Raw genomic sequence first — 19,757 nt, 5'->3', positions numbered from 1 at the left:
TATAATATATAGATAAACACCCATGAACCACGACCCATAGGCGATAAACATTTTATATTAGGAAAATGTACGTATTAAAAATTACACGCGGATGAAGTTGCGGGCAACAACTATCAACACAATATGGGCTAAACACGTGATTCATAATTTCGTACGAGTGTGCATGAATCACCCTACGATACCCTGGTTTAGGTGCTAACTTGTTTATCGCACAATCAACACTGTAAGTACTAACTAATGCGTACACTTAACGGTCAAGTTACTGTAATTAAATTGTATAATGCATAAAGTAATATGTTTGATTTGTTTATGCTCATTAAATCATTAGCCAGATATAGTTCAAATGTTTCTTAAATATTTATTTTATTTATTTATTTCCAACTTACGACTAGTTTACAGGAATTTCCTCATGCACTAGCGTAGATACTGATGCCTACCTACACACTAAACTTTATCAGAGTAGCAAATGCACCACAAAGCAACCTTATAGTTCAACGGGTACATACCACGATAATATATAGGATTTGTCGATATTTCGACCCATTTGCATGTATCGTGGTGACTAGTTACTAGGTACGGGATGTCAAGTTGGATGTCACGGGCAGAATCTGACCACCCACTTTCGAGTTCTTTTTGTCGTCATTTCACGAACTGCTCGACACACTACACCAAGAACGTCACAAACAAAGAGATCCATAGCCACTCGGGTCACCGAACATTTAAAAGCGGTTAGAGACTATGAAACACAGAAGTCAGCGAGCCCTGGATAGAGCTACACGACACTAAAGTTCTCTTCACCGACCGTCATTATATTCCAAGACTAGTTCGTGAAAATCGGAAGCACACAAACTTCTATAGGTTGTATCTAAGAGATGGCCCCAAGATACTTTTCATCCTGGAATATCCACTAACAATTACCGAGTAATTTAAATAATGAAATAACCGTCATCAATGCACAACTGATCTCGTCGAAATTTTGCATTTAGCATCGTATGTTAAACTGACTTGGGCCGGGTTAAACGATTCCCGCGAACGAAGCTGTAATAAATGCCGAGATAATCGACATAACAAGTCTGTACTGTAATTTACGGACCGGTAAAAATAAAAAATCTCCCATATATATGGCAACACTTCGGAAGTCCTGCAACGTGTCACCCGACGGGTATATATAATAAACATGAGGCATAAGTGTTATACCTACAGTTTTCGTAACTCCACTATCATTCGTAACCCCAGCCCTTCAGACAGCAACACAGCATTAAGGATGCTGCTTGGCGGCAGAAAAAAGCATGGCGGTAGTACTGCCCCTGATAAGTTCTACCACAAATAGCTGATACTTTATTTTTCAACTTCGTTAGAAGAATAACGTAACATAAGATATCGTGTGAAAAGATGTTCTTAAAGATCTAAAGGAAAGATGTTTTTTTTATTCAGGCAGGTAAACCATCCCACCTGAAAAAATGTACCTAGTAACCTACTTATGTGATTAAAATAATACAAAAAAGACAAATGCTTCTCATTACGTTCTTCGTGTAAAAGGGCAGCCATTTTTTAGTCCTATGAACTGAGTTCAGATAGAAAACTTGAGTACAACAGAATCGGCACTTTTAATATAGCTTCGGTCCGAAACAGGATTTGAAATGAAAAATATAATTACAAATTATATGAAAATGGAAGAATTATGTTCGTAAGAAATGTAAAAGCTATTAAATATTTAAAAAAACCAACCTACTAAAGCCTACGCCTTGCCTAACAACGTCTAAAGTATAACCTAAGATCGATGGAAAAATTGCATGTTTGCTATAATAACTTAATCTTACTCACTTGAGATGTTCAATAAGATACATCTATTCCATTAACTAACAGTAATTTTATAGATCCGAAGCCATAATCAGCCTTGACGGCATTACTTACCACGTAACAGGAAATTTTACTCAGTGACATGTTTGTTGTGAACATACCTATAGTGTTCCAATAATCTGAATTATTCTGACACGGAACTAAAATAGGATGATATTAACATATGATATTTAGACGTCGAATTGCTCGTCTTTCTGATCAAAAATCTTTAGGTCGAAAATTTAAACTTTTATACAGATCGTCAGTGGTCTAAGATATATCCAGAAATGCATTCCTTGAGAGAGATTCAAGATACCTTTTTTATTGAGGTCATAGAAGTTAAAGACATTATTTACCTACCTATATAAGGTACATAGGAAAGTGACTCCTCAATAGTTTGAAAACTTTGTTAGGATAAATATTGCTTTTAAAAAATAAATATTGAGTTTAATATTACACTACATCACAGAATGTAGTGTTTTTGTTAACGTTTAGCGTTAGCAAGATATTTTGAATAAGCAATACTTATTTTACCTATATCGAAGACGAAACGTCAAGCTACTGAAGATTGACACGGCTCGTACTTTTTAAACTTATTTTAGGGAATCTTGATGCGTTTTTACTTATATTTAATGAGTAAGTGGTAGTATCTGATGTCGACTATAATCAAATCTATATTTTATCAGCTATTTTGTACTAGTTGTTGCCTGCGACCTCTTTCACGTGTAACTTTTGATAAGTATGCGTATGATATTCTCTGAGAACTGAATTACCACTCTGCAAAAAAAGACATCTATAAGAATAATTCAAAAATTATGACTTACGCCAAAGATGTACCCTAACTTCTAAAGTGTGTATGTAAAAATCATTTTTTTAAATTTGTTCATGTAAGTACGTTGTTCCTGAGCACAGACAAACTAGCAGTTACAAATATAATTAATAAAATACCAAGTTAACTAACATCGTTCAAGCTATCGCATATTATATGGAAGAACTGGCGGTTTACCTACATAGTTTACCTCCACAAGGTGCAAGATTCCTGACTATATTTTCCTATAACAAAGAACTCGCAGTGAGTAATCATTAATTATTGCAGACATAGACAGAGAGATATATTGCATTTTATATTTCGCCTCGAAATGGTTGAGTTCTGTATGGCAAATCTATTAATATTTAATCGTTTGTCGGTTAATTTGTTTCAGCGAGTGGCATGCAAAATTTAGCATCTCAAATATTATACACTGCCAAACTTAGATCAAAATCGGCTACATTAAGTTAGGTTATACGAATTTAATATTACATGCTTAAAGTTAAAAGCTTACTTATACTTAAATTAAGAAAAAAATATTAATCTTAGTAATGTGTAAATATATATATGAACAACCATAAAATGTATAATTAAGTAAAGCCATCTTAAACCTAAGTAAAAACAGAATTGTAGTAGTACAAAGTTGAGAATCAAATTTATATCACAAAAAGCAATAATTAAAGTTTCATAGCACTTAAAAAACCCCAATTTACTATTTAAAAAAAAACAATTAATTCATGTGAACAGCCTTTATAACGAACGAACTCAAGTGCATTCAGTGCACACGTACTGAACTAGGGTTATCAACTTCTAAAGGAAAAAAAAACAATGAAAGTTATACAAAAGTATTCAAACAGAACAAAGTAACCACGTCAATGATAATATATAGATATTTTCGCACAGAGGGGGTTAAAAAAAGGGAATAACTAAACTCAAAGGAACTGCCAAAATATCTAAAAAATCTTTTACATGGGATTGTCACTTCGAATAACTGTTATGCGTTCCACCGGGTATATACATAATAATCCACATAATATATTAACATTTTTTATGCATTCTTTTGCTTTTCATCATAGTTATAGACTTATTTCGACAAAGAGTTTTGCATAATTAATTTATTGCTCACTACTCATGTTATTTTTATTGGACCTAATTAATGTTTAGAATGACGCATTCTTATGAAATCACAATACCTAGTTGGTACAATATCGACAGCCCTATTTGCCGCAATCTAGAACGAGTACGTAAAACATAAACAAAAGATATTTTGCACTTTTTGTTAACCACAATGGTTAGGTTAAGTTCGTTAATTGTTTATTCCTAGCCAATTATAAATAGATACTTATTTTCACCCGACTGTACTGACGAATATGCTGTCCACATTTTGGCCCAATGTGGCGTTGGCATTAGGTAGGATTTTTAAATTTGAATGTTGAATGACACCTTATTACTTTGTGTACATCCTCACCCTTCTTCTTAACTTCATGTACTCAATTTGATTTGATAGGTTGCCTGGTAGAGATCGCTTTTAAGCGATAAGGCCGCCTATTGTACCTTTTCTCCTTTATTTAAACTGTATATATTTTTTTAATGCTTGTTTTTTTAATTTGGTGTACAATAAAGTGTATTTCATTCATTAATTCATTCAATCACCTTATTCAGTGCTGTGTGCGGTGTCTTATAAATAGAAGTTTGCGGAAACGATCCCCAGCAAGAGCAATCTGGAAATATCAAATGTCAGGCTTCTGCCGAGGCTAGATACCATTTTACCGACAAAGATGTGCCGCCAAGCAAGTTAGCTATCCAGTACAATCCCGTAAAGAAACCAATTAGGGGCATGTCAGATAGATAGAATCTATTAAGTCGCGACAAACCCAATATGGTGAAAATACGTAGATTGGTAAAGAAAATCATACATCTATCGACTTTTCAGATATATAAGAATATTAGTTAGGAACTAAGTAAGTTTTTGCATTCAAGAAAATTTTACAGGGAGGCAAGTCACTCTGCAAAAAATAACATGCCTACCTATTATAAAAAGTTGAGATGAAACCTATTTAAACGCGTACACTATACCTCTATTTAATAGCTAACTTGATGACTTTCCAAATTGTTAAAAATCAAGGTCTAAAGATTTAATGTAAAATTTGTTTGTGCTCTATTTAAATTGTATTTTCCAACTATGTATATTAAATAAGATGAACAGATTGACATACGCACAAAATAATTTAACTCAAGTAATCTACTTAAAATGAAGTAATAAAATATATCTTACAACCTCCATTTACAAAAAATTGTTGCCAGTCCACGCAATTCTTAATAAAAATAATTAATTTAATGAAGGTCGAAATTTTTCAAACGTGAAGCCTAAAGTTATATTTTTACTTGTTGTTTAAGAGTAGGTACGTAATTAGACCAAGGCTTATTTATTACGAATAATGATGTATTATGACGTCCTGTTATTTCCTCAAAGATTACAATTGAATGCTGTTAATTAGGCAAGTAGGTATTTGTTGATAGATTATATTTTTATTGCAATTCAAAATTAGGTGTTTATTGGATTAAATGCGTACTAAATTTAATAATTTAGTACGCTTTAATAATTTAATCGCTTGATAGCGACTTCAGAAATGAAAGAATGTTCCATGTTTGAATGTTTTGTTAAACGAGAAGTTCCCGTCCTGTTTAAATTTGATAGTCATTGAAGACAGTTAAATAAAAAAAATGTGTTTGTAGTTCGTATTGACGGTGTATAGTTTGTCTACTCCATTTTTCCGTTTGATCTGAACTAATATACTCCAGATGAATCTGCGACCATACAAATCTGTGTTGTCTCTAATCCTTACTAACAGTGTCCCGCAGTTTCAGCCGCGTTAGCTAAGGGCTGTGGCTAAGGGTCTAAGACAAACTCACTTACCGAGTGTGCATTGTAACGTTAACATCTAATGATGCTCTGCAGGCCGATTCATTATCTAAGTTGACACCAAATTTAGCTAATAGTACCTGTCAACCGATATAAGAACGCAAAATATGGATTAAGCAGGTTTTTTGGTGCTGTTCTACTGTGGCTATTTAAGTTGGTTTCTATTAAAATCGAAAAGTGAATACAGGTGTGGCAGTGGCGTGCATAGAGGTTATGCATACTCGCACAGGGTATGCAGATGATATAAAATGAAGAAAATCTCGAGTTGAAACTATAAATACTTAAGAGGCTTTTTATAACTCTTACAATGCCTATCCTTAAGTTTTTATAACTCGAACTGGAGGTTCTTTTTTTAATTTTATATCATCTGCATACCCTGTGCATACCCTCTATGCACGCCACTGAGGTGTGGTACCGAAACGTGCGTAGAGAGTGGATTATGGAAGGTATGTGCGGTGCGTCGATAGCCTGACCACTAGACAGGACTCCAACGTCTCAATCGGGGGATTTTCGTGTAGCAAATTAAACTTAATGTTCAGTGTCAATTATTTATAATTTTAACAGCCCATTGGCGCAGTGAGCAGCGACCCTGCTTTCTGAGTCCAAGGCCGTGGGTTCGATTCCCACAACTGGAAAATGCTTCTGTGATGAACATGATTGTTTTCCAGAGTCTAGGTGTTTAGCTGTATACTATAACTATTTATGTGTATTATATTCAAAAAATATAAATCAGCTATCTTAGCACCCATAACACAAGTTACGCTTACTTTGGGGCTAGATGGCGATGTGTGTATTGTCGTAGTATATTTATTTTATTATTTATTTATTGTTTTAAAAACATATTTGTTTTACTAGGGCAGAAGACCATCCTGAACGCAATCAGTGGGCAGTTCAATGCAGGCGAACTGAGCGTCATCGTAGGCCAGTCTGGAGCAGGCAAGAGCTCTCTAATGGACATCTTAGCAGGGTATACGTAAGTTGGCTAACCATTTTTGAAGTTATACTTCTATTACGTTACGTTATGAAAGTAAGATGAGAGTGTATTTTTCAGAAATATAACAAGTTATGCGGTCATTATTAAATCTTCATCCGAGTATTACCTTTACATGTATAGATATGGCTTAAGTTTCTGTGATCCATGATTTTTTATACCTTAGAAAATTGGTAACTTCGTTCAAAAACGATCAATTTTTTCATAAAGAAACTAGTGAAAGCAGAAAACAACCGAAAACAGACTCGGCGGGAAAGCTTGTATTATGTAGACATTATTATCTAAAATCTGGTTTAGTTTAGTTAGCATAATTGTGAAGCGTTACATAAAAAAAAAAGTAATATATTATTATCGAATACCAAACGTCAAGCCTATGCGTAAAATTGTCTTGTAAAATTGGTGATATATTAATTTTGTTATAAGTATAATATCAATGTATAATGTGGTATTTTTATTCGTGCTTCGTCAATATTGATGATTTGACAATTAATACTTTTACGTGAAATGCGCAACTTCGGATTACTTTCAATAGATTGCGTTATTTAGGTTGTACCTCCATAGTTCATGGGTCATCTAAGTTATTCTATAGTATTATAATTTGTAGAAACCTACAAGGAACTTCTCTTATTTTGTAGATTTATAATTATTTTATGGTAAATAATTATGTACTCCGTTTGTAGCTACCGAAAAAAAGTTGTAGGTACCTACTTCTTACAAGTTTTTTTGCGTACATCCATGAGACAACGTTGCAGCGTTGATATTGAAATGGGAGTTTTTTTGCGTCTTTAATATGTTGATTTGCTTTGAAAATATTTCAAAGAAAACTTTTCTGAAAACAGCATTAATCTGTTATTACTTGTTATGTCGTGGGATCGGCTTTTATAAATTAGTAATGGATTACGGGTGACCCCGCATTGCATAGCATATATAAACAGAGCAACATTCGCATCCTCAGAGCGTCATTAACGTCGTATTAACGTCAAACGGTATCTTATGATTGAATGAATAAAAAAAAAGAGCATCAGTCCATCAATGCCTGTAATTGCACAGGCAACCACGCCCTCAAACCGGAACGCAGCATTGCAACCAAACTGCTTTACGGTAGAAATGAGCAAGGCGGTAGTAGTTCCCCGAACGAGCTCTGTCACAATATGCTCTACTACTACAACTTCTTGCCCTCATTCTTATTCCACGTTTTGTGGGACAGCACAACATATCTACTTGCCGATAAGCGCAATAGGCAGTAGCCCTGCTTTCTAAGGCCGAGTTTTCGATTCCCACAACTGGAAAATGTTTGTGTGATGAACATAAATGTTTGTCAGTATCTGTGTGTTTATTTTAATTTTATAAGTATTTATGTATGGTATTCGTTAAAACATTCTTTAGTCAGCTTAGTTCCAATAAAACAAGGCTAGATGGCGATGTGTATATTTACTTATTATTTATTTATTTACTTCAAACTGAAAGATATTTTTTTGATTTTGAACATTTTTAGCTACAGCCAACTTAACAAATATTGTTAATGTGTTTTATTACATAATTAACGAAATCAAACGCTTTAGTAGCAACGGATGAATAACATCTAAACAGTAACCCGAGCGACACAATAGTTGATTCTATATAAATTTCAACAGAACGGTCGCGTTGTTATCGCACCAATAACATACACGTAGGCAATATAATAACAAGTACAGTGCTGCCCTTGTTTTAAGGCTTTTCGTTTTATATCAGACAACATTTTAACGAAACATTTAATAATAACGATAATGCAATTCCACCATAATTGTATTGCTATAAAAGAGGACATTCTCCGACATATAACAAAAAAAAAAGTTGCGAACGAGGGTGCCGTACAATTTTTTTTTCTATTTTTTTTTTGTATCTGTTGTCTTCGTCCGCATTTTTTTTTTTTTTTTTTTTTTTTTAATCTTTATTTAAAGAGCTTTGTCGTCAATGCGACTATGCCGCTCTGTTAAAGCCACTAATTATATTTAGCTTACCGCTACATTATATAAATCAATTAAGTTTTTTGATAATTTGGATGATATGTTTCCTAAAACTATATTATTTATACCGCCAATAGATTGGTATATACAATTTGTATTAAAAATGGAACGTCTCATGGACTCATTCCGAACACATTCCATCAAAATATGGAACACGTCTTCCACCACACCACATTCTGTGCAGTTGGGTGTTGGAGCCTTACCAATTAAATAGGCAAATTTATTAAATGGAATGTGTCCGGATCGAAGTCGTAACAAAACTACAGTGTCCCTCCTATTCATTGAAGTGTCTCGAATCCAAGGAGTCATCAAAGGCTCAGCTTGTATGGTCTTGTACCAGATACCTTTTTCTTTTGATCTCTTGTCAAAGAACTCTTTCCATAACTCGCAGCACATTTTTTTGACCAGATGTAAGCAATCCGTGTAAAACGGCAATACCGATATCTCAACTCCCTCAGAAGTTGCTTCTCTTGCCATTCGGTCAACGATTGTATTACCCATTATATTAACATGTGAAGGAATCCATTGTAAAACTACTTTTTTAGATTGTTTATTTAAATCATGGATGATATTCAAAATTGTATAAGCTACGGGTGTACTTCTAGTATTAGATGTACATCGAGCTATATGTTGGAGCGCACTTCTGGAATCTGAAAATATAACAAATTTATCCCTATCGATTGACGAAATATACGATAAACCTTCCAGAATTGCTAAAAGTTCTACATACATAATACAAACATTATCATCAATTTTGAACTTTAAATATTTTAATGTTTGATAATCTAAAAAGGCTGCACCAGAGAAATTTTCCTCTTTAGCACCGTCTGTAAATATTTGGTAAAATCCATTGTAATGTTCATCAATATACCTATCACACACATTTTTTAAATAACGTTCATCATACTGTTTTTTGGCTTTATTAATACTACTGATATTTACTTTAATAGCTTCCTTTAAATTAACACTGCTAACCCACGTTTTTAGTGCAAATAATTCAATTTGGTCACTTCGGTGAATTTTAATATCTTTAAGCTTATCATGTATTTCCGTTAATAGTGGTTTCTTTTTTCTTTTCCATGAACTCAGATTATTAGATGATATTAATTCATTTAGTAAATTTATTATGGTACTGTTTTTGAGTGACATTGACTTGAGCCAAAATTTACCAGCCAGGTAATATCTGCGAATCTTTAAAGGTTGCAAACACAAATCTGATTCCATAACATGCGTGGGAGTTGATTTAATATATCCACCTATTGTACGTAAGGCTTGATTTTGCATCCTATCTAATTTTATAAGATGAGAATCACTACTGTCACCAAAAATAAAGCTAGCATAATCCATACGGCTACGTATAATAGATAAGTAAATTTGTCTTAGAAGTTTTGGGTGTATTCCCCAGCCTGATCCAGTCAAAATTTTAAATATGTTTAAGAATTTACTTGTTTTGTCACATGTCTCATTCACGTGTTTTCCCCACCTGAGGGACCTATCAAGCCATAGCCCCAAATATCTTACGTTTTCTACTACTTCTAATGTTCTTTCATTTACCACTACATTAACTCCTTGCCTACAAGGACCTTTTTTAAAAACACATACTTTGCTCTTAGTCGTAGATATATCTAATCCAATTTGGCTAACTAAATTCACGAATATATTAACCGCACTTTGTAATTGATTTACAGCTTCATCAATACTGTTTTTGGTAGTATACAACACAAAATCATCTGCGTATTGTGATATATAAACATTATTTATGACTTTACAAATATTTATAGTGGCTACATTAAAAAGCAAAGGGGACATCGGATCTCCTTGTGCTATACCCTTACCGGTTTGGCGAGTTATACTTATATCATTCACATTTATTTTCAGATACCTTTCAGATAAAAAGTTCCAAATATAGTTACAAATTATTGAACCCACTCCCAGGCTGTCCAAAGCATTAAGTAGGCTGTAAATGTCAATGTTATTATACGCATTGTCTATGTCCATAAAACATCCTAATGTTATACAATTTTTACAAAATCCTGTTTGAATTCTAGATACTAAAATACTAAGACTATCCAAGGAAGATTGTGATTTACGAAACCCTACAGTATTTGAAGAAAAGCAGCAATTTTTCTCGAGATACCATTCAATCCTTTTAGTAATAGCAGAGTGAAAAATTTTACAAATGCATGATATCAAAGATATGGGGCGCACATCTGTACTATTTTGTGTACTACGACCAGGTTTAGGTATGGGAATAATTGATATATCCCGCCATTGCTTAGGCACTATACCCGATACTAATATTCTATTAAACAAATTTAGTAATACTAATTTGGCTGTTAAAGGTAAGTGCTTAATCATAGAATATGAGATGGAATCATATCCTGGTGAAGTATCCTTAGATTTAATACAAGATTCTAACTCATGTAATGTAATTAACACTTCCAATGTCTGATTAAAAGAATAAAATGATGGTCGTTCACGATTAGCATAATCGGGGCATAGACTTTTTAATAGACTATTTGCAGTAACCTCATTTATATGTGTTCTAGGTAATTTGTACCCTTTTAGCCACTTCATCCGATACCACATTTCAGTTGCTGAGCAAACCTCATTTAATGTCGAACAGAATCGGTGCCATGATTCATTTTGCGCCTTCCTCAGAAGTCTTTGAGCTAGTCTGATTTTTTCATTCAGGAGTTCCAAATTACGTGGTATTGGATTACGCCGGAAATTTTTAAGAGCTATTCGACGAATGGCTACTGCCCTTGATAGTTCAGGGGTCCAATAAGACTTGGGAACAAACTTGCTTTTCGGGTTGGTGCATATTTTGATAATTGGGATAAATGCGTCGGCTGCTTCATTTATAAGAGATAAAAAATGGTCATAATCCTCCTGAATATTATGTGTAAAATCAAAATTTGAAAATATTGTTTCTAAATAAGAGGTGTACCTATTCCAGTCGGCTTTCTTGAAATTTCGTTTTTTAATAATATTTATATCAAAATGTAAAGCAGTACTCAGTTTAATCATAAGATGATCACTACCTAGTGTCTCATTAGTAACTGACCAATCAAAACTCAAACAAATATCAGAAGAAGCAAAAGATAGGTCCGGTGCCGATTCCCTTAATTCATTATCTACCAATTGTAGCCTCGTAATACTACCATTGTTTAAAAGGACAAAATTACTTTGTAACATGGAATTATAAATTTGGGTGCCTCTGTTATCAGTTTTATTAGACCAACTAACATGATGCCCGTTAAAATCTCCTAATAATAATGTTTTCCTTCCAGCTATCGACAGTAACTCTTCCCAATCATTTTGAGTCGTTGTTACATCGCTTGGACAATAGATCGAATATATATTATTAATGTGTTCGCAGTTTGTTACTTTAATGCCAATAACTTCCATTCCACTATTCACCCCTGTTACTGATTGTCTGTGCGCGCAAATTGATTTGTGTGTTAAAATAGCAACTCCACCATAACTGTCATCCCTATCGAGTCTGAAAATATTATAATCACATACTTTAATAAAGTCATCTGGTTCAAGCCATGTTTCACTTAAAACAGCTATGTGAACTTTTTCTTTAATTAAAACTTGTTCGAAACACTTCAATTTTGGTTTTAAACTTCTACAGTTCCATTGAAAGATATTTAATTTCACAGTTTTACTTATTGCTGGTGTATTATCCATTGCCAAAAATATTTTTAAAAATACTCTTAACTATAGGGAAACCTGAACAATAATTAACAACAACTAAAGTGCTCCACTCTATAAAAGTTTTAACTATGTGCCTAAACTTAGACGTAAAATTAAGGTTATTATTAAATATAATGTTTTTTATCTTATTCAATAATTCCCCTACTAACGATTTAAACTCCTGTCTCCGATTCTCTTCTTCTCCTTCCTTGCCTTCTTTTTCTTCAATACCTTCAGAGTCTGATGAACATTCTATATCTGCATGTACATTTTCAGCTATCAGAACACGCTTTTTCTTTTTCTTTTTTTTCTGTTTTGTACTTGATTCTGCATTCGCCTTGCAAGGTTCCTGTTCTTGATGAATATTATCATCATAATACGAGAATGCGTCTGGTTCATTTACAGGAGCGTATACACGTTGTTTTGTAAGTGATTCGTTATAGCTTTCTAAAGGGGGAGGAGAAGATGGGACGAACATACTCATTGCTTTTCTGTATGAGCAGTTAAATTCTGACATAATTTCTCGTATCTTCTTTTCCTTTTTATAAACACTGCAATCTTTATCCAATGCCATATGAGTACCGGAGCAGTTGGAACACAGATATGAAGTTGTCTCACAATTAGCATGGTTCTTGGTACATTTCGGGCATACTATTTTGTTAGACGGGCAAAATTTATTTAAGTGCCCAAATCGCCAACATCGAGAACATTGAGTGACGGGAAATATGTATTTCTCAACTTTAATTCTTAAATCTAGTAGGTAAACATATCTCGGTAAACTGGGGCCCTTAAACCCAACCTTCACAGTATCGCTCGGCACCCAAATATCCCCATCTCGACGGTTGAGACGTTTCACTGAGACTATTTCAATTTCACACTTAATGTTCTTAAAAATCTCTTCCTCGGTAAGTTCATTCTCAATATTCTTTACTATGCCATATGAAAGACCTACTTCCCAGGTCTTCTGGCATCTCCATTCCAATTCAGAAAATGCTTTACATGCTAAAAAAATTTCAGCATTCGATTCTGTATCAAAACTTAGATGAATTTTATAGTGATTCAAATATTTTACTCTCAAAATACCTAAAATATTATGTTCCCGAAATAATTTCGCCAAGGCAAATTGTTTTGGTATAACTTGCTTACCCGTAACACAAATAAGGATTAAATCTTCCTGTGGATTTTCAGTTATCCTAACTTTTTTCTTCGCAGTTCTATTAACTTGTGTCCACTCCTCGCCATTATCAGCCTCCCAATTTCGTTTTCTCCGCATTTCCGTGGTATCCATATCTTCCTCATACGCATTTGTTTCGTCCTCCATTGTTATTTCATCAACAAATATATCATTCTTCGTGCTGTGGTTCATAAAAGTTGGGACATTCGTGTACAAATGTGAGCCTTCAGCCATTGTCAATACGACCCAACATAACTATTACAAACAAAACACAGAAAAAGCGATAAGGTGCGCTCGTAATAACCGGTTCTCGCGTAGCGATCACACACGCCTACTTCGCGCCGCTTGTAGGTTGCAACTGTTCGTCCGCATTTATTACGGTTATTTACAATTTTTTCTTGGGATAAAAGTTGTCTACGTTACTCTCCTTCCTTTCAACTAATTTTATGCCAAAAACCAAGTAGCTTAGTTAGGACCTGAACTAACCTTTTAACTAATTCTATGTCAAAAATCACGATGACTGATTGACGAACAAACAAAAATATAATCACACTTTAGCATATATAATATTAGACAAGACAAGAGATTGCATGACAAGTAAGCCCATGACTGCAATTTCACCTGCTGGTAAGTCATCACTTATCTAAGATGGTAGCGGGCAAACCTGTAAGGCACAAGACATTAAACCCATATTCCTAATAGGCTTCGAGGCGGCATCGTACTAATTGCTCGGCGGCACGAATTGTTAGTAAGGCTGTAACTAGCTGCGGCCAAAGCCTCCTACCAGACAAAACTTGTGTGTGCGTAAATCTACAGGATGTTTGGTGCATCGTGTGCCAAATCGAATCTGATGATTGGAGGGGTCTTTGGCTATCTCTTCAGCCCTCGTAAAAAAATCTTGCTCAAACGGTTTTTTTTATACTGATTTTAAATTGTTTTTTTAAAAATTGTAAAAATTCTACATTTAAATTTTAATAAAAAATAAAGTTGTTAAGTATTAATTAATTTTCTTTTTAATCTTTAATTTGTAACGTTTTACGCTTCTTTTGAAACTAGAATTACACGCCAGCAACATCTAGTTTTTGTTTTACAGCCCCGCAAAGTTTTTTTTACGTAAAAAAATAAGCTTGAACGTCAACTTTCGGTTTTAATAAAAAAAAAACTAAAAGTGATCATGTTCTTCCAATTTTTTTAAAACATCTCTGGACTGTCCCCTTTCTAATGGTGTGCAATATGCCATGAAAAGTAATTAGTAACATCACTAATTTTCAAATTTTCTAAACTTGGTCGCAATTTTCTAATATTCAACAGGTGAAAGAAAAACAAGGGTTTGCGTAAATAACACTCACAATTCACAAGGCAGATGACATTTTCTGTCTCTTTCATAAAGTTATACGCCCGTTGTTCGTTTAAACAGGCAAAAATATCAGGTATAATATCAGGTAATTGGACCGCACTACCTGCCTGATAACTTAAATGGCGATAATTATTTAGAGTTCCTGCAAAATGATCTGCCGGAATTATTGGCCGAGGTGCCCGTGTTTAATGAAGATGTGCCCATAGTATTTCAAAATGACGGCTGTCCCGCGCATTGGCGTTTAACTGTGAGGGAATACCTCGATAATGTGTTCCCCAATTCGTGGATTGGGCGCGATGGGCCTATTGCATGGCCTCCACGTTCCCCAGACTTAACTCCGTTAGATTTTTATGTCTGGGGACGTGCCAAAGAGCTAGTATACGCCACAGAAGTCCCAACGAGGGAGGTACTAATACAACGCATAGAAGCGGCCTTCGGTACAATTAAGAACGAAATACGGCTTCGGACTACAACTGTAACAATACGTCAAAGATGTCGGGCCTGCATTCGAAACAGGGGTGAACAATTTGAGCAGAATTTGTAAAAATTATGAAATAAATGTTTCAAATGCAATGTATTATTTTTATTTCAAGTAAAACCTACGAAATTTAAAAATTTTACCTGCTTGTGAGTTTTATTTACGCAAAAACTTGTTTTTCTTTCATCTGTTGAATATTAGAAAATTGTGACTAAGTTTAGAAAATTTGAAAATTAGTGATGTTACTAATTACTTTTCATGGCATATTGCACACCATTAGAAAGGGGACAGTCCAGAGATGTTTTAAAAAAATTGGAAGAACATGATCACTTTTAGTTTTTTTTTTATTAAAACCGAAAGTTGACGTTCAAGCTTATTTTTTTACGTAAAAAAAACTTTGCGGGGCTGTAAAACAAAAACTAGATGTTGCTGGCGTGTAATTCTAGTTTCAAAAGAAGCGTAAAACGTTACAAATTAAAGATTAAAAAGAAAATTAATTAATACTTAACAACTTTATTTTTTATTAAAATTTAAATGTAGAATTTTTACAATTTTTAAAAAAACAATTTAAAATCAGTATAAAAAAAACCGTTTGAGCAAGATTTTTTTACGAGGGCTGAAGAGATAGCCAAAGACCCCTCCAATCATCAGATTCGATTTGGCACACGATGCACCAAACATCCGGTATTGTCCATAACGCGATTTTCATTAAATAAAATACTCCAAATAAAATTGGACACTCAAATGATATTCGGATATGTACTTTTGATTTTGCTGTAAGATATTGCTTCTTGCATCATGTTCAACGGGAAGTACCTTAAGGTTTTGATTATAAAGTATGTGGCATAAAATTTCTATATTTTTTGACAAAGGTCTCTTTTTTTGAGATAAAGCACTAAAAAAACACGAAAGTATAATTATAATCATTAGGTATAATATGGTTAAATTTGGCAAACAACTTATAAGCATAATATACTTATGCTTTATGATTTAGTTCGTCTGACTTCGTTCAACTGTTTAAATTAACTATCAAATTTGTAGATCCGTGAAGAGAGAGTTTTTTGTTTGTTAGAAATAAATATAAATACTGTGAGTAAACTAAAACAAGTTGAATTTTATTGCAAAGCCACCGCTCATTTTTAGGTATTCATTGAATAGACAGTTTATAAAATCTGTATTTGTTTTTTAATTAGGTCACTACTATTTATTATACTGGATTTAGGTCTTTAACAATTTTAATTTTTTGATTGATTTTTAACAAAAATGTTTACGCTGCCATGCTCATCAGCACCCGACATACCAATAATTTATTATTGCTGCAAATATATTCACCAAAGATACCTCGCCCCTTAGACACATTATTGTAATTGATCTAACTTTTTTATTAATTTGTTTTCTGGGCGTGGATAAATTACCCAAGTTTATCCACTGCAACTGTAAGCAATTAGTCAGTACGTAACAGTCGCATAACTAGCATTATCTACTCATTTATCGTAAAATTCAAAACGAGTTTTTATTGACATATTTTACTAACACGATATAAATATAAAAAAAGAATAAATATTTAAATTTTTTCATGTTCATTATACAATTTTTTTACTATCTCGATATAACCTGGACAAATCCGGGAAATGAATACTTTAACCTTAAACTGCTTTACAAAACCGACCTACCGATACCGATAGACCTATAAAGGTCATAGAAAAAAATCAATCATTTTTTTCCAAAAAAAAGAAAATAGTAATATGTGGGCGCGCCAATTATTAGCATTACAATATTTTTACTTATTCGTTTTAGAGACATTTAAAGTTTTCTGTTTTTTTGTACTGAATATTGGTGGGATATTTTTTTTTAATTAAAATTTGACTTAACCCGATATTTTAGATTTGGCGATCGAAGTGATTCATAATCTTATTACCAGCAAAGTTGAAAAAAATATTATTTCATAAACCCAATGTATGATATTAGATAAAGTAGTGTATTCAAAACTGCACATAACTCCTATTTTAAAACTCATTTTGTACCAACCTTCTATTAAAACTTGCTGTTTTAAAACACACTAGTAATTTAATAACCCCTACCACCACTAGTGATATAATACATATTTTGTGCAATCGTTTCGTAAACTACTATTAAAGAAAGGGTAGCTTAACGATATTATTTCAATAAAGAACTTTTTTTTTCAGGGAAGTCTAGGGCCAAGGGACCTTCCCAATACATAGTTGTGAACAGTTAATCTTATTGGCTGATCATCAAAACACATTTACATGGCTAATCAGTAGGATAGCCATTATCATATTAACTCAATCAAACGTTTTATGTAAATCCTTACCTTATCAGTTGAGATTTGAAACATTGTAGTGATACCTACGATGCTTCCTTCTTATCAAACCTCGTATAAATCTTATAGAAGTTTAATTAAGTAGATACGTATAATTCGAACAAAGAATCACGAGACCAATTCATTCAACAGTCAAAAAATTTATAGCTCTTTGAAATAACATTAATTTGAAATCTATATCTATAATAAATATATATAATAAATCTGTAACTGGAAGATTTCTGTAAAACGCTGTTTCGATTTCAATTTTACTTTGCATTGGCAGTATTAATTAAGGCTAATAAACATCACGCTACAACCAATGGCTACCATCATTAATGAATAATGTTCCAAAAACTGCAAAAAATATCCTTTTTGAGAGATTCCGATGCGTGCGATGCGTGAACGGTAAACGTTACGCCAAACGACTGAAATAGGTAGTAAATTTATCAGAATTGTTTCTTTAAAGTTCTATAAAACAGTCCGCGACAGCATACGACAACTTTTTGAAGTTGACTCAATCGCGAATGAAGTCGCGCGGGTCCGCTAGTCACATATAAGAAAAGAAGGGGTGACAGCCTAGTAGTGGGTGGTACTTGAGCTTAACATTAGGGTCGCCGAGTTCGAAAAGTCCACCAATCCATACTCGGCCAGCTATGTAGACTACGGCCTAAGCCCTACCCTTTTCGAGAGGAAACCCGTGCCCTGTAGTGGGCTAGTAATGGGGTGATTATGGTGATAACAAATAATATGTATGAAATCACAAGATATTATATTATGTTTATAGATGAGGTCAGTCCACGATGCTTGGACTATGATTAATGCCTTAACCTAAGAATCGCTTTAATCGGATGCCTATTGATTTAAATGATTCCTAGAGAACAAAAAAGTTTCACGTACTCATTTGTAATGTCTAAACGCTAACGACGGAAGGCACCTTTTCAAGTTACGACGCCAGCGGATCCTAAATTGACACTTGACAGAGGAAGAAAATATAAATTCGGTTTTTTAATAACCTTGAATCCTTTAAAATTAAGCTTTATTTGCTATACTCCGCGAAAAGCAGGAGAATCTGTATGGTGTTATTTATAACTCTTCAATCCTTATACTCCACACCAAACAGATCTTCGGCTATGTACCCTACGCACGTTACGCAATGAATAATTGTTAAAACAATTATTATTGTAATGTCAACATCTTCTGAGGATGTTCCGGTTTCGGGGCGTAACGTGCGCAGAGGGTACAGAAGGTTGCCGAAGATCTGAGTATAGTAAATTTTTTTTTTTTTAAATGCCTAATTTTCATAATATATAATAGTTTTCCGCAAAGTAACGCCTGCTTCTATTCAAATATGACAATGCAAATACGAACTACCACGCCTTGTAAACCATAGACAATTTAGGTTATAAAATTAGTTGCCCAGTAGAAATTGATTGGTGAAAGTATGCCTCGGAATAGGCGTTACTTACAGGCATAAGTACCGTCTATCCTCGTCATTCCAATCATCACTAAAGCTGAGGTTCGCATGACGGGAGGCACCCTATAGCAGAGCTGCCGTTCGTTCTCTGCACTGAATGGTGGTGATTACGGGACAATCCTCTTCTTGGGCGAGGCCTTTAGTCCAGCGATGGACGTTTAATAATCGGCTATTGATTACCAGTTAGCCCTTAACTGGAATCTCACCTGGTAGTGAGTGCTGATGCAGTGGAGATGGTAAAGGGTTAGCCAGTTAGGGGTACTATTATAGTAATCTATACCTTCCGGTGGATCTCAAATGCATATAGTAATAAATTTGAGGGAAGATAAAAAATTAACAGACAATTGATGTCTGACGTGTGTGTCACTGTGAATCAGTTTTCTCTCAAATTAGCATTCGCTCCTTTTCACTCTTATATGTTCAATCATACCTTACTAGGTATGATCCCCTCATTCCTTCATTCTCTGTCTCGCAACACATTTTTCTAACCTAGTCTCCATTCAAAACCCACGCAAGGCGAACCCTGTGTTTGTTAAAGACGCTGTACATCTTGAACGCGTGCATTTGACATGTCGATGTTTAATCCGAACTAATCATTCGTAAATTAACTCTATAATAGCATAAGGACCAACGGACACCTCCCTTAGTTACACTACCACGGGAAACCATTCATTCTCAGCCC

The 19,757-nt window shown here is 34.0% G+C and overlaps 1 protein-coding gene across 2 annotated transcripts in view; it reads left to right on the top strand.

Moving 5' to 3' along the window:
• Positions 1 to 19,757, top strand: part of LOC120627262 (ATP-binding cassette sub-family G member 4-like) — a 55,240-nt gene that overhangs the window by 10,254 nt on the left and 25,229 nt on the right. The window contains exon 2 of one of the 2 annotated variants that reach the window (XM_039895180.1): positions 6,426 to 6,543. In XM_039895180.1, coding sequence (XP_039751114.1) covers positions 6,426 to 6,543 — 118 coding nt within the window. The remainder of the gene's footprint in view (positions 1 to 6,425; positions 6,544 to 19,757) is intronic. The other variant, XM_039895181.1, reaches the window with a different exon arrangement.

Source organism: Pararge aegeria, chromosome 11 (genome assembly GCF_905163445.1).
Source record: "Pararge aegeria chromosome 11, ilParAegt1.1, whole genome shotgun sequence".
In the NCBI taxonomy this organism is placed as follows: domain Eukaryota; kingdom Metazoa; phylum Arthropoda; class Insecta; order Lepidoptera; family Nymphalidae; genus Pararge; species Pararge aegeria.
Note: the sequence above shows the minus strand (reverse complement) of the source record. Positions and strands in the feature narration are given on the sequence as shown.